The sequence below is a fragment of the Carex rostrata genome, chromosome 8 (genome assembly GCF_964058835.1).
Source record: "Carex rostrata chromosome 8, lpCarRost1.2, whole genome shotgun sequence".
NCBI classification, from domain to species: Eukaryota; Viridiplantae; Streptophyta; class Magnoliopsida; order Poales; family Cyperaceae; genus Carex; species Carex rostrata.
The window spans coordinates 12272816-12289560 of record NC_135925.1 but is presented as its reverse complement, the minus strand read 5'-3'; the positions used below and the strand labels follow the sequence as shown (position 1 = coordinate 12289560).

At 37.1% G+C, this 16745-nt stretch overlaps 2 protein-coding genes across 4 annotated transcripts; both read right to left on the bottom strand.

Moving 5' to 3' along the window:
* Positions 1 to 6657: 6657 nt before the first annotated feature.
* On the bottom strand, positions 6658 to 9417 carry LOC144558095 (glycosyl hydrolase family 81 protein). Its single transcript, XM_078306809.1, has one exon. The coding sequence runs from the start codon at positions 9135 to 9137 to the stop codon at positions 6918 to 6920; it is 2220 nt and encodes a 739-aa protein (XP_078162935.1). The 5' UTR covers positions 9138 to 9417; the 3' UTR covers positions 6658 to 6917.
* Positions 9418 to 10579: 1162 nt separating this feature from the next.
* LOC144558094 (splicing factor PWI domain-containing protein / RNA recognition motif (RRM)-containing protein) lies at positions 10580 to 16380 on the bottom strand. Of its 3 annotated transcripts, XM_078306808.1 has the most exons (8): positions 15681 to 16368; positions 15284 to 15366; positions 14193 to 14431; positions 13959 to 14111; positions 13438 to 13864; positions 12400 to 13119; positions 11647 to 12128; positions 10580 to 11003 (listed from the first exon to the last, which is right to left on the bottom strand). In XM_078306808.1, the coding sequence occupies exons 3-8, from the start codon at positions 14427 to 14429 to the stop codon at positions 10752 to 10754; spliced, it is 2271 nt and encodes a 756-aa protein (XP_078162934.1). In that variant the 5' UTR covers positions 14430 to 14431; positions 15284 to 15366; positions 15681 to 16368; the 3' UTR covers positions 10580 to 10751. The 3 variants fall into 3 exon arrangements, with proteins under 3 accessions (XP_078162934.1, XP_078162932.1, XP_078162933.1); XM_078306806.1 differs by lacking the exon at positions 15284 to 15366 and having other exon boundaries at positions 15681 to 16380; XM_078306807.1 differs by having other exon boundaries at positions 14193 to 15366.
* Positions 16381 to 16745: the final 365 nt, after the last annotated feature.

The window sequence follows — 16745 nt, the reverse complement described above, 5'->3', positions numbered from 1 at the left end:
TATGTGGGTGGTAACTAAATTTTTTTGGCTCGGTACTATATTACAGTATTGTTAAAAACATCCGTTTAGACTGATTAGTTATTGGCGGCGATCAAACCGTCATGAATTTTTCTAACTAATTGATTAACAACACTGCTATATTATATAAAAAGTTATACAATCATATTTATTCCGAGTTAGAAAAAAAACTGCGCTTCGCTTTGAAATTTTTTTAGTTAGCGCATCAGAAAATCAAAATTAATTAATTATCACTCTAATGGTCATATCTCAATTTATATCATCCATGCAGACTCAATCAGTGTATCAAATTGAATTGGTGCGCACACTGAGAACGTGCACCAATTCGGTGCGCCGACTGAATATGCACACCTATTTTTTTTTATTTGGCAGTTCACGTCGAAAGGCAATTCAATTCAGAGGAGGGTTCAAATGCCTCCATTTTTTGTGCCTCCATCATGCCTCCATTTTTAAAAACTTAAATAATTTAAACTTTAAAACTTAAACGTTAAAATAAAACTGTTAGATGTGATCTATGTTATTTTCTCTATGTGTCCATAAAAATTTATCACATTTTGATTTTGCTTTTATATGAATCAATAAGTTGAAAAATCAACGTCTATAAATTATCCACATTAGTATACATTTTACAAGCTCAAGATGACAACCAAAACAAAGTTGAAATGTCATAATTTTTTACACATGCATAGATAAAATGATGTAGTTCATATCCAACAGTTTTATTTTGAATTTTAAGATTTAAATTTTGAGTCATTAAAGTTTTTAAAAATGAAGGTATGATGGAGACACAAAAAATGAAGGCATTTGAATGGCTTTAAAATTCAACACTAAATTTGGATTTGATAGACATTGGAGCTGTATGTTGTGCTTTAAAATTCGTGCTCTTCTGCTCTTAGATTCGTATGCACAAATTTTCAAGTATAATGGATGGCTCCGTCTCCCAAAACCAAACCATCCTTCCCTTCTAACCATCATGTTTTGTCCTTTCTATTATTATTATTAGTGTAATAACTAATAACACTCCGTTGTATATTGTTATGATCATATGATGTGATGGATTTTTAGAACACGACACAATTTGTTAGCAAATAAAAAAAAAAAAATCCAATATATCCATCCTGATCAATAGTCGAATGAAAAAGAATGCAAGAAATATTACAATGTGGGACGAATCCACAGCTTGGCTTGAGCTACTTAACCACCTCATTATTTAAAAAAAATTTAATCACGTATATTGATATTTAATTATTTATTTTTAAATGTTTATATGGTTCAACCTCTTCGTAAATGCGTGTATGCAATTTTGTGATTAAAATTCTATGTTATTATGGAAAACTTGAGTTTGGTATATCACATCTAACAACCTCTGCCCGATTTTTTTTTTAAAAAAGAGTTTAAATTCCGATTGGTATACATTATGCATAATTATTGGCAGTCGACCTACAACTTCTTTTTTAAACTCTTGACAGTGCCGGCTAAGTATAATTTTATACGACCTACAACTTCACATAGGATTGAACACCGGTCTTTTTATTAATAGGAAAAATAAAAATAAAATATCAATTATGGGGTACACTTTTGTGAAATTTCAAAAAATAGGAAAAATATAACGGTCAAGACACTGTAGCTGGACGTTATAAATCATTACGTCCAGTTAATCCGATCATTAATGATCACTAATTAAAAAAAACACTGTAATTGGACGTTATGGTCTATGAAGTCCAACTACAGTGCTTTTCTCTCTCTTTTTTTAGTACAACAAACCATAGCAAAAGAAGAAAAAAAAAACACTAGCTGGACTTCATATACCGTAACATCCAGCTACAGTCAGTGACGAGGCTAGCACTTCACAGGGTAGGCAAGTGCCTACCCCTAGAATTTTTTTATTTTTTTTATTTCGATATTAGCAAAGTACTGTAGACAAAATTAATATTATAAAATTTTAAATCCTTTGACCGCAGGTCCACTGGACTTTGTGTTTGAATTGAATCTGGATTGTTCCATTGATCTTTTCTACAAAAGTTGAAAAATCAAGGCATAATTAGCCTATAAATCAAAATTCATTAATTAGAGATTGAATTAAGTAAATAAGTCAGGTTTGTCTCGAACTTAATTTATTTATTGAATTAAGTAATTTATACATATTTACTTGATTTCATTTATATAATTTTATATTATAAATTTATGTTAATTATTTAATCCCTTGTTGATAAATTATATTCCAAAATTTATCAGCCTTAATCAATTTATATGAAAAAAAAATTCGAACAACAAAAAGTCTTTCAACTCAGTTTTAATAGATATTAAATTTTGAACATGAGTTAGGCTGGGTGCTATGGATAGCATAGTGGCCTCTATGCTACGGCTCAATATTCGAGTTTTCAAAATCCAAACGGTCGATCCGAACCGTTCATCTTATTCTCCATATTAATATCTGCTTGGAGACCAAATTTTATAATTTTCTGAATTTTTTTACTATTTATTAAGCCACTTTGAAAATCGCTAATCCAACGGTTTTACTGTTTTGTGCAGCCACCGTTGGATCAACAATTTTGTAAAATACTTAATAAATAGTAAAAAAATTCAGAAAAATGTAAAATTTGGTCTCCAAGCATATATTAATATGGAGAATAAGATGAACGGTTCGGATCGACCGTTTGGATTTTGAAAACTCGAATATTGAGCCGTAGCATAGAGGCCACTATGCTATCCATAGCACCCCGGCCTAACTCTTTGAACATAACACTTCTTCTGAGAACAATATTTTAATTATTAGGCTAGATGCAAATTCAAAATTCGTAAGAAGAGATAAAATATTCCCCTTTAGAATTTAAGATTATGAAAACCCCAAGATTTGTGTTACAATTATGTTATACACATATTTCTGTTTTATTACTCAGAAAGAAACAATTTGATTGCTTGCATTTGATGATCTATTAGATAGTGGCATAGTGCTAGTCTGATTTTCACAAAATTAAACAAGATTGTAGTAATAATACCGGTGAATATTTTTTACTGTACAACCACATCATCTTGATTTATTGTTAATTCCTTTGGGATCGGATTTCTCTCACTGTTATTAAATTTGTCATATATATATTATGCAACCCATAAGTCTCATGTGTCCGCCCCGCCTGTATCAGCCACCACTGTGCGTCTGTCGGTCTGTGCTCAGCTGTTACCAACTTGCCCAGATTGATTGAAACTTCGGTAAATTGATTGAAACTTGAAACTTTGGGGAACTTTGGTAAATTGATTGAATAGCCAAATAGATTTAAATTGCTTGCATTAATATATTTCTTGCTACTTTTTTGAATCGTGTCTTGAATCTGAATCCGAATCCAAACCCGTTAATTTATTCGAACCCGAATCTTATTTTTGCCTATCCCTAGCTCAAATCCCAGCCTCACGACTGGCTACAGCGGTTATAAACTTCACAGAGGATTGAACATGCTACTCATAAGTTGAGAGTATCCTTCATCATTTCAGCAAATCAGAGCCCAAACAATTCAGCAAATCTCCTACCACAAAACTACGTTGTTCTTCCACATTGCCAAGTTGCTTGATCAAATGTTTTCGTAAGGTAGAAAGAATATCCACTTTGGAAAGACGAGATGATAATTTAGAAGTTCAATAGATAAGAGAGAAATTGACCCATTATCATTATTATTATTATTTTGAGAAACAATTAACCCATTATGCCCGAACTGCTGAAGGAGTGCTTCTGAGTCCAAGTTTACATCTATGGTTATCATAGGAAAACATCTTTAAAAATCATGAAAATTGACCGACATCTAGTCTTGACATCATAGAACAAGACTATGAAGTTTTATTTAAAATCTCTATACAGATCGTGAGATATCATCTCTCAAAAATTGCCCGAACTGCTAAAGGAGTGCTTCTGAGTCCAACTTTGCATCTCTGGTTAACATAGAAAAACATCTTCAAAATTCATGAAAATTGACCGACATGTATTTTTGACATCGTAGAACAAGTATGTGAAGTTTTATTTAAAATCTCTGAACAGATCATGAGATATCATCTCTCAAAAATTGCCCGAACTGCTAAAGGAGTGTTTCTGAGTCCAACTTTGCATCTCTGGTTAACATAGAAAAACATCTTCAAAATTCATGAAAATTGACCGACATGTATTCTTGACATCGTAGAACAAGTATGTGAAGTTTTATTTAAAATCTCTGAACAGATCATGAGATATCATCTCTCAAAAATTGTCCGAACTGCTAAAGGAATGTTTCTGAGTCCAACTTTGCATCTCTGGTTCGCATAGGAAAACATCTTCAAAATTCATGAAAATTGACCGACATGTAGTCTTGACATCGTAGAACAAGACTGTAAAGTTTCATCCAAAATCTCTAAACAGGTCGTGAGATATCATCACTCAAAAATTGTCTCGGCCATTTCAAAAAGGCAAAAAAAAAAAAATTCGGACCGCAAATATTCTATGCGGTCCGAAATTTTAAATCCAAAAAAAAAAAAATTCGGGCCACACAAAATATATGCGGTTTGGGTAGAAATAAAATTTTTCGAAAAACGTGATTATTTATAATAAAATTATTTATTTTTTGGATAATAATAAAAATCTCGGCTTGTTCCCCCGTTTTCCCCACACTCTCTCTCCTCAATATTAACTTCCTTAACAGCCTTTATCTCCCCCATTTATTTCGCTAATAATTTTCTTTTATCCCCGCATTAAATTAGACTGTCATTTAATAACAATCTCTGCATTAATTATGCTATCCTCTAATAACAATCTCCGCATTAATTATATTGTCCTAAAATAACAATCCTTGCATTAATTATACTTTCCTTTAATAACAATTTCCGCTAACATAAAGTATTTATCCATGTAACATAAAATACTTATCCATATAACATAAAGTATTTATCATTATGCTTAAGAAGTATTTACCATTGATATTTTACTAAAAGTTGCAGCTATGTCTGTGAAGTATTTATCCATGTAATATAAAATATTTATCATTATGTCTGAGAAATATTTATTATTGATGTTTTACTGAAAGTTACAATTATGTCTGAGAAGTATTTATCCATGTGACATAAAATACTTATTCATGTATCATAAAATATTTATCATTATGCTTGAGAAGTATTTATCATTGATGTTTTACTAAAAGTTGCAGTTATGTCTGAGAATTATTTATCCATGTAACATAAAGTATTTATCATTATGCTTGAGAAGTATTTATCATTGGTATTTTACTAAAAGTTGCAGCTATATCTGTAAAGTTTTATCCATGTAACATAAAGTATTTATCCATGTAACATAAAATATTTATCCATATAGCATAAAGTATTTATCATTATGTCTCAGAAGTATTTATCATTGGGTGAGGGGAATTGTTTATTTAATAATCCCCAGTTGTGCGGGGACATCAAAAAAAAAAATTGTGCGGGGATAACTCACAAGTATTTATAAGGGGATTGTTTATTTAATGGTCCCCAGTTATACGGAGACAATTCAAAAAAAAAAAAAATTTTGTGCGGGGACAATTGATGGATTGATTTATTCAGTTATAAATAGAGATCATTGCATAGGGATTAATATTTTGCAAATTCAAGATAAATACTTTGATGTTTCAAATTAAATACTAACAGTTTCTGCAGAGTATTAATGATTGAGCGGTCCCCCCATGACTTTTTTAGCAGTTTGTGCGGGGTTGAGACTGCGGGGATTATTATCAAGATCCTTTTTTTGTGTGAATTTTGTAGGCTTTTATTAATTAAAGCATGAGAATACATGAGTATGTAAGGCATGTTACATGGCAGCAATGAAAACAAAATGCTACAACTGAGAACAACAAACAGTGACCTGAATAGCAAGGAGAGAAGGCCCTGTTATTCATTGCAAACCGTTATGGTGCGAAGCCTTTGTTTAAGATGCGAAGCCTTTGAAAATAGCATAACTAGATCCCTGTCATAACAGAGTATGTTCCTGGCAGTTCCTGGAGGTGCATAAAAAGTGCATTGTTCTGGAAAGATCAAAACAGAGTGTTCCTGACTGGAACAGTGACCAAAACCTCTAGTTTCTGGCTGAAACGTAGTGTTCTGGTCTATTCCTGAGAAAGGCCAAAACAAAATGGTCCTGGCAAAAACAGGGGCCGAAACATTCTGTTTCTAGCCAAAACATATATGTTCCTGGCTGTTTCTGGGAATGTAGAAATAGTGCCTGTTCTGAAAAGGCCGAAACATCCTGTTTATGGCCATTTTTTTTTTTAAAACAATGCAGCATTCTACAGCACATGAAAAAGAGATGTACAACACTCATAACTCCTACAATACAGAGATGCCTGGTTACTGACTATATCCTGAATCCAAGTCTGAAAAGAGGAAGTGTATTAGCCAACATAAGAGACTTGGGAAACTCGAGCCAAATTTGCAAGTGCATGGGCCTGACTATTTTCTACCCTCAGAATGTAGACACATTTGTATTCAGGATGTAAAGCCAGTAGTTGCGAGATTAGAACAAGGTCTTGATACGCATGCCAGTCTGTGCAATTGAAGGTGGCAAGCGACGAAAATATCTATTTTTTTTTTTAATTTAATACGAGAATAAGATTAACAGAGAGGTTACTTATGCAATCTCCTATTAACTTCTTTAAACTTATATTTTGTTATACTTCAAATTAAAGTGTAACATAGAGAAACAAAATAAATCAAACAAGAGAAAGAAAAATATATATACCTCTCTTAATTCCCTTCCCCCTCAAATTCTTTACCTACCTCCTTTTCTTTCACCTCATGAAACGAAACAGTGTACAATAAATGGTGCAATATTTCTTATTTATGCAAGCTCATAGTACTACACCTATCTTTATCAAATCACCTGGACCATTTCTAATTTCTTGTTTGTGGTACCATCAATGGCCATAGTGCCGGTACCAACAGCACCGCATCCCCTCAACCAGGCCTTCACAATCATCACCCCTACTATAAATCCACCAAAGCAAGTTTGAAAGAGAATTACCATCATCAAACCCTTTTAAACCCCTAATCTTCTCCAATGCTGTAGTTTTATCATAAACCCCTTCCAAGGCATACACAAACCCTTTCCATCCTTCACCGACGCCATCTCTCTCCAAAGCAGGCATCGTCCACTTTACCAAGTCCTTTGCAAACCCAGTATCCTCAAACAAAACCTCAGTTATGGGTAAGAGAGGCAGCAATTGGATCCCCAACCTGCACTCTTTCCACGCAGGAGGTGCAAACCACAACCCGCTATCTCTTTTGTTATTCCAGAGAACACCAACAACTTTATTCTCTCTAGCAAACTCTTCTTCATACAAGCCCTCGCCTTCCCGCACATGCCACCAAGTTTGGGCTGCACGTATCTCAAAGGCCGTGAGGGTAGATCCGACAGCAGCCAAATGTGTATCCCCATAACTCAAACCTAGAAGAGCGGCCGAGTAATATCCGTTGATTGCCTCACTGGTGCTCTCTTGATTGCGGCCATCAGCAAACTCTGTTAGCCCACCAGCCCATGAATGGAGCTTCCACATGTCAAAGCACCGGAAACGGGTATAGACCGCACCTGATTTCTTTGACGCAGTCAAGAAATCGGCAGCCATGGCATAAGCTTGTGGCATGTATTTTCTTCCCCATGATGGGTCTATTTTTACCAAAACTGCAATTGCATAGAGGAAATAACCCAAATGGTAATGATGATCATTATATACCCCAAACCCAAAGTCAGCACCTGTATCCGACACACTCATTTTTGTGACAAGACCACCCCATTTTTTATCATACAAGAACCCATTTCCATTGAAGGTGCCGTCTAACCATGGTGTAATTGAACTCTTTAAAAATTGCTGGATTGTTGGTATTACATCAGTACAACCCATCTCTTCACCAATTAAGGCAAACCGGGCAGCTCTGGCTATAGCCTTACCATAGAAGTAAGAGGATGCAGTTGTAATTGGGTTTGATACGAGTGATTCTACATCTTTACGAAGAGCTGAGGCTATTTCGTTGTAGCCATCTTCACTGACACCTTTCATCGAATGCCATGTGGGCGATATTGGGTCGGCTTTTAAAACCCACGAGTCACCCACTACACCCACCAAATCACCATCTATACTTTTGTACTTGAAATCATCAAGTATAGTCACACTTGAATCATCAGAAAGCAATTTAAGATGCAATGGATGTGCAAGAAGTAATAATTCACCCCATCCTTTTTTGGCCCAGTTGTACTCTATACAAAATGGTTGGTTCAGTGAAGCTTCACCCGAGACTGGATAACATGAGCTAAACCGGTCAAGAACCGTTTCATAACTCGGGTCGGGTAGAACTGCAATCCGCACAAACCCAGAAAAACCTTTTGCTGTCAGTAAAGAGAGATTGGATTTTTCAAGGTTCATCGGCGAAGAAGAGTATATAAGAAATGTCTGACCACTATTCATGGTGATGGTATACTTTGTGCATGAGTCGTTGGGTGTGACAGAGAGAATCGCATGGACGGTGGAGATCGACAGATCGGTGGGCCCAGAAAGCGTGGTAAATGTGACATATGGGCTACCTCTGACAAGGTAGAATCTAAGAGAAGGCGGTAGATCAAGAGTGATGCTCAGATCATGGTATGCAGAGATCTGATGAGTTTGGGATGGATCTGAGGTGGAAGAGATGGTGAGATCAGCTGTGAAGGTTTGATAGATGAAAGCTGGGGTGTGATAGCGAGATGGAGAGCAGAGAGATAAGGAGGAGAGAGAGGATTTGATGAGGTAAGGGTGGATATACTCTGCTTGTGTGCCATTGTTGAGGCAAAAGTTTTGGAAGAAAGAATTGGTAGGAAGAGGGGAAGAGAGAAGGTCGGGGGAGAAGAAACGGGAGGGGTCTGGTAAAACTGTGGATTGGGCTCGTGGGAAGGAAAATGGAGAGGTGCGGTGGTGCTTTGAGGTCATTGTTGAATTCGTTGGTGGGAGAGAGAAAGGGATTTGAAGAGGTTCAGAGGGAAGGGATGATAAAGGAATTTGAAGAGGTTCTTCTCTCCTCCTTTTAATAGTTTTGGACAGGATTTTGCTCAGTCCTTCCACTAATTTTGTCATTAATTTTTGTTTGCGTGATCTATTTGTCTCCATTTCCAAGTGGTTAGGTGATCCAGTCGGCCCCGAGTTGAAAATACTAATTATTAACAGTCAACGAGGTTTTGGATGATTAGAATATATGATGCATGAACTAACCAATGTAAGGAGAGCACGACGCATTAAATGTATGAAGTTTCACTGGATATTTCCTTTCCTTAGCTGCTAAGATTTGTTGTGAGTTCTGGTATAGAGTTGCTTCTTGGCACAGTCCGGGAGGTCCATCCCGTGTGTTGCTTAATGAAAAAACGAAAAAAGAAGCTACCAAATAGCGTGTGAATATAAGATGAAGAAATTCTGATTATAGTAGGATGATCCAGAATTGGGTTCTAGAATGAACGGGTTTAGAAGGAAAGGCAAGGAATGAGAATGATCTATGAAACAAGATTTGTATTTTGCCTGTTTTGGAAGCAAAGACAAGTTTGTTATGCTTCTTTCTTTTCTTGTTAATGACTCTAAGCAAGTTTATTGTGATTTGTGCTTTCCTTTGCATGGGGAGGATAATATGTACATTTGTTTCAAGTTATTGAAGAGGAACTTTATTTTTCTTGAAGTGGTACAATTCTTTCAAGTTATTCTTTTGAAATATTGCTTTGGAAATGAATCCAGCAACCTACATTGTTTAACAATCATAAACAAATTATATCCCCCGATCGACATATTTGGTTTTAGCTAATTTCACTGTCATGCTTATAAACTCAAAAATAATATACACCCGCTGGACATGAACCCGCAAAAACAATATATATACTTATGTGTCATATGCAGCCAAACATGAAAAGATAAACATATTTGGTTAACCTAACACAACTTCAACATCATAATTTTAAACTCAAAATGAACATTGAGCAGGTTACCATCGTGTCATCCTGAAACGAATTGATACAAGGGATGCACTTAATCAACATAGAGCTGATTATTTTTTGCTCGTAGTAGTTGGTGCGTCTAGAATGGATAAACCCAAATTTCCTCATTGAGATGAGATGTATTTTTTTTTCTCTCGTATCAATAAAGACGAACAACACCACATCCCGATTAACACATCATTGGATAAATGCCTACGGGCTTGTTTGGGGAAAAAAAAAAGTGACTTCTTGTTTGTAATTTGACTGAGTCAGGTACCTGTGAGGATACCGCAAAGAAATGAAGCCAATAACATCCGAACAAAAGATACCCATCTGCAAAAAAACCAGAAAGAAGAAAACAACCAGATGACTAATGACTAGCAGCAGAATAGCTGGTCTTGCTTGTTATAGCTTTATATTTTAAAATTCTGACCACATTATTCAACAAAATAATTTATATCCTTCGGCAAATTATACAGAAATGGTATGAATTAATATGTCTAACATTCTAGGGTACCACCCAGGGCAAAATAAAAAAAAATATAACCGAATAGGCCCAAGTGAAGGTTTTTCTTCACCAAGAGCTTCTGAAAATTGAAAAGGCTAAATTAGATTAACAGGTGATCAGTCACAAGTATCATCAGTCACAAAAAGATACAACAAAAAAGAGGCTAATAGTACCAAGAGACTAATCAGATTCTACAGACAAATTACCCCAAAACAATTAATGACGAGGAAAAGTAAAACCTAACAAGAATTCAGCCATTCAGGATCTGGATTTCATGGGGAGGCCAGTCTCAACTTTCATAATCTCAAAGATGAGCATACGCCACATCTTGAGAACAAACATCTCCGCCTCCTCATCGAGTATGGCTTGCAGAAGCTCCAGCATTTTAGATGCCTGGACATGGTCCTTGGTGCATGACACTATGTAGTCCACCAGCGTCTCCTCTTCCTCTCCGAGGAATTCTGTTATCTTCTTTGATACCCATGGCCTCATTCTCTCGTGAATCTCATGCTGTACAATAATCAAGAGAACATAATATTAATAGCTATATGCCTTTACTATATCTGTTCTGACTATTTTATCTAAAATCTTAGAATCAAGTTTATCAAGCAAGGCCTCCAAAATGTCCTTTATTGCATGTATCATCTTTTTAATAACCTAAATTGACCCAAAGCATTTACGATATACAGGATATATGCTGTATTGTATAAAGGGTGGGACAGAACAAAGAAAACGAGGGGGTGTATACTTGGTAAAGAGTTCAGAATAGGGTTTAGATACAGAAAACTTGTTAATTGTGTAAGGTTGTTTCAATAGAAGTTAAAAACAACCTCTGTGCATAATGATTAGGATTAGAAAAGGGGTATTGAAATATTGATAAGGAGTTTCTTGTGTTTGTCTCTGTAGTTGTAATTTCTTGTGTTTTTCTCTGTAGTTGTAATTTATAATATACATGATTTATGCTGTATTGTGTAAGGTTATTTCAATAGAAGTTAAAACAACCTCACTGTGTGATTGTGCATTAATCAATTGGCTCCAACCAATTACCATATTTTTTTTCTTTTTTCCCTTTTCTAATAATTGCCTACCAAGAGCTAAAAAGATGTATATTTCACACTTTGATAATGTGATCACAAAAAAAAGAATTACTTGCCTTGTCATAAACAGTCCAATTTACTTCAAATGCAAACAGCTCCTCCTTGGTTCTAGGGATCATATCAATCAGCTGCTTCGCATCCAACACCTTCTTAGTCTCTGACTTTGGTTGCTTCTCCTCCCGCTCTCTATGGTTTGACCTATCCCCAGACCTCAACTTCTCTTCCTTTGGGTTGGCACCAGATATGCGCTTGGCAAATTCAGCGGCTGCCATAATATTGTTAGGTGCTTCAATAGAGTCTTCTTGGACAGCTTGTAACTCTTCAGAGTAGTCAATTGGTACAAGAGGTCGCATTTTCTTCTCCTCCACATCTTCATCCTCCTCTGCATGGAAGACTGAGGGGACAGATGCTCTCCTTCCCGATCCAAACAGACCGAAGCCTAGCTTCTTAGACGGAGGAATATTATTCTGCTTGCCATTAGATTCCATGTTTTGTTCATTGCTCATGTCAATGTCATGGTTATTCAAGTGGAGTTCATCTACAGGTTTGGAATATATGTAAATATATCATATGCAGAAATAAAGAGTTAAATACATTGCAATTATTCCTTTAACCAAGTCATTGAACCCACCGTACTGCAGCTGCTTCCAGGCAACAATAAGTAGGGAATCCTAATTAATGCAAATCTCAACTGGATGCAACCAATATAGGGGTCAACTAGATTTAAAAAAAAAAGGAAATCATACTTATTATCTCCAGTTATATATAAAATACCCACCCCAGCAGTATTACCAAAAAAAAGGACTAACCTGCATCAGCACCATTATGGACATCTCCATTATCCTGCTCTGCATCAACCTCCATACGGTCAATGCTTGGTCTCTGTTGCTTCATGGCAGCAATTTCACTCACCATGTCCTGCATGAACATGTCCATTGCCCGTTCAGATTTAGCTTTTTCTTCCTCTCTCCGTTTCTCCTCCTCAATTTCCCGCCTCCTAGCTTCATCAGCAAGCTCCTCCTCTTCCTTCAACCTATCTAGTACGTCCTCATCCTTCTCCCTCTGCCTCTTTCTCTTCCTGTCCTCAACCACGCCACCTCTACGTCTTCTCTTCCTTGAGTCAATTTCATCATCAGTTTCCTCTTCTTGTCTTAAAACTTCCCTTTTCCGCTCCTTCTCTTTCTCCTTCTCTTTATCCCTAGTTTGGAGGCGATGATGCTCTCTGTCTCTTTCCCGATTCTCCCAGTCCCTCAGACGATCCTTCAAAAGCCTATCTGATTGCCGCATCCTCTCCTCCCTTTCTCTCTCCCTCTTGATGCGGTCCCGTTCTTTTTCTCTCTCATAACGGTCAGCTTCTCTGTCTCTTTCCCGCTTGAGGTCCCCTCTGTCCTTTTCCCTATCACGCTCCCGACTTCTCTCTCGTCTGCTCCTGTTGCCCTTGTCTGGAGAGCTGGCCTCTGGCTTGTCTGCCTCATTTGCTGTCTTGTTTTCACTTGCAGTCTCTTCATTGGTTTTATCTCCAGCACTTTCTGAAAAATTAACATATATTCGCTGATTTAATATGACAACATTTTATAGAGGTGCATATAAAATTTGTATTATGCAACTCCAAAGCTTTTGTGCATGGGTATTGGGTACAAATATGAACACCATATCTGATATAAAAAAAGGTGCAGTTACAAGGACAGCTCTTTTACAACCTTTAACACGACATGCCATATATACATATTACATAAATACTACATGCCATATATACACATTATATAAACACTACATGCCAAATAAATGCATTACATTAACACTAGTGTACAATTGTTACGAAAAAGAAAGAATCAGGAAAAGCTGACCACTTTTTGCAGCATCTGCATCATCCCTTTCCCTTGATTTGGAAGGAATTTCAGGTTGTGACTTGGCAGATAAATTTGCAGGTGGTTCAACAGGACGGGGAGGAGGCGGGGGCAAGGTTTTTGCCCGTTCCTCCACCATTTCAGTTATCTTCTCCAGTGCTTCCTTGTCTGCAGCACGATCGTCATCATTAACAATTCCAAACTTCTGAGTCTCATCTTGGATTTCCTCTTTATTATCTGGAGACTCAGACTCCTTTTTAGGTTCCTCTGTGATTGGTTTGGATGCGTCATTTTCAGTTGGATGTTGAACTATGCCTTCAGCTGCTAAATCACCCAGTAAAGCTTCAGTTTCCTTCAACTTCTCCCTCTCTGTCTTCCTCACCACATATTTCTCAAGATAATCTCTGGTTGCTTGGTTGATGTTTAGCTATTTTTCCAGTGATAAAATAAGATACTTATTAATGAGAAAGACTAAAGAAGTTCTTGCAGAGATACACAAAGTTTGTTTGAAGAAGACATACCACTAGTTCTTGGCCATCAAGATTCAGTTTTGTGAGCAAGCGGAGAGCACGAAGGATCCCTTCAGCAGCTTCGAATTCGCAAAAAGCAAAACTTTTTGGGGTGTTATTACTAGGGTCTTGCGCTCTTTTCCAGCTCTTTACTGGCCCGCAAAGCTACAATTTTAATTTATTCAGCCCAAAATTAGTCATATAAAACTCACTAGCTACCAAATAGAGAGGGTAAATTGTACTTACTCTAAGAAGTGAAAGAAGAAAATCATTGTCAACAGTCGAGGCAATCTTGCCAACATAAACAGTTGTCTGTGGCTTCTCCACTAGGGGAACAGGAGCAATTGGTCTTGCAGGAGTCATTATTGGAGGAGCAGGTCCTGGCCGCATCCCAGGCATAGGCGGCCTAGCAACTAGAGGAATTGGGCGTGGAGCAAAACCTGGTCTCATCATACCTGGAAATTGGATAGGAAACCGCGGCATTCCTGCATCAAAAGAGAAAACAACTATGCAAATTCATCAAAAGATGTCCGGAATGACACAAATAAAAAAGTTTGCAATAGTCGAATTTGATTGTTAATTGTAAATAAAATCATCAAAGTAAATACTAAAGTAACAATTGAAAAATAATTTGATGTGTTAATTGTAAATGAAATCATTGAAGTAAATATTAAAGCAACAATAAATGTTACCACCCTGCACAAAATGATAGTATATTTATCTCCTGTCGAGTAAAAAAATTGAATCTGCATGCATAAAAACGGAGCTGAAGCTGTCTTGCTTAATCGAACAAAGTGTATTAAGGTAATCCAAATTTTATGTGTTTAGTAAATGAAATCATTAATGTAAATATGAAAGTATCAGCAAATGTTACCAAACTGCACAAAAATGCTAGAGATTCACCAAATGATAGTATAATTATCTCCTGTCGAATAAAAACAAATTGAACCAGCATGCATAAAAAAAGGAGCTGAAACTGTCATGTTTAATCAAACAGAGTGTTTTAAGGTGATCTTACCTTATGGCATTCTCGAAAAAAAACCTTCCAACAAGCCAGGATTGGTCAGCGTTGTAAACTTGTTTACAGAGCTCACAAGAAATATACCAACTCTATGTGGAAATACATAATAGAAAACTTTTTTTGAGGTTGAATGAATAAAGAGACTATAGTACCTTACAACAGCGCTAATTCACGTGGACTAGCATTTTGCATTGTGACGAGTATCATTTGTTGTCTATTTTCCATCTAAGAAACTACTAACTTTACATATAAGTAAGAAAACTTCCAACAGTAACTTCATAGGAATTTTATGAAAACGTGGACAATTAAATCATACCAAAATAGAATGGAAGTGATCTTTTAACAACCGCAAGAGGAAGCAAGCTGACGCTTCACACCATATGAACCGTAAGAAGATGGCTGTACCATAAAATACCCTGTCATCCACCCTTTATCTAAATTTTACATGGTTTTCTTTCTGCCCGCACATATTTAATCCAATACCATCCTACTACTCATTCCCCCGATAAAACAGGCACTTCAGATTTAACTTACTAAATGTTTTTCGTTATCTAATGAATTCCTATAGAAGACCTAACGATCACTGTATTAAGCAAATAAAAAATTGAATTGTCATAGCAATTGAGAGAACAATCTAAAATGATATTTCCACTTAGCACTAAGTACAGCGCAGAACAAAAATCACATGCAAAGAGAAATTTAAGAGAACCCACCCTGTGGAGGAACTCCAGGAATCTGGATGTGCGCATTTTGTACTTGTCCATATTGTAACTGCATTTGTAACGGAGGCTGCCCTGGTAAAGCTTGATACATGCCAACTGGCCGAACGGCCGGGTTCGGCATAGAAGTTACAGCGTTAGCAACACCAGGAGGTTGAACCACTGTAGCTTGACCCATCGAAAAATTAGGGTTAGGGCTTGGGACGGCGGAAAACTGTGGGGCCCCTAGAGGTCGGAAGGAGGGAGCGAAAGGCGAGACTCCTGGAGGTAGCGGCGTCAAGGCAGGAGCCGAAATATTAGGGTTTTGGTTTTGGTCAGGGTTATAGTTTGCGGTCGAACTAGGGTTTTGATCTGGGATTGTGTTATAATTTTGGGTGATAGACGGGGTTTCTGGGAGGGTTGAAGAATGGCTGTCGGCTCCGGCCATGCCGGGTTTGGGGTCGATGGGATCGGGCGCAGGAGAAGCGCCGACCGACGCCATTAGAAGAACTGTAGAAAGGGATGATGCAGGATGCGTGCAATTGCGCAAAACAAAACGAGGGAGACGGAGATACAGGTATTTATTGGGTTCGGGTGGTTTTGATTTCGTTAAAACTTGTGGGTTTTATTAGCCTGGTGCCGCCAGTCGGAACGCCACGTACCGGAGACGACCGGAGTCGGGTTTTATTAGCCTGATGCTCTGAGTACGTATGCTCTGAGATATCTCATATTTTGCGTGACCGACGTGTCCGGTGCCTATTCGGGGATAGCGCAGGGGCCCTATTATTAGAGCTTTGAGATTCGTGCAGAACGTATTTAAACGGTTGAGATTTTTCAGAAAGTCACGCAAAATGTGAGATATCTCAGAGTATCCGAATTCTGATGCCCTGGTGTGGTCTGGGAATCCGTATGCAGGTACCTGACTTGAGCAAATTACAAACGGACGTTCCGGATTAATCTCCAGCAGGTCAAATTCAATTTGGTACTTTATCCGTTTTGAATTCGTACGTACCGAGCTAAGAACTGATCTGGACCGTCTGTTTGTAATTTGTTTTAGTCGAGTACTTGTTCTGGAATCTG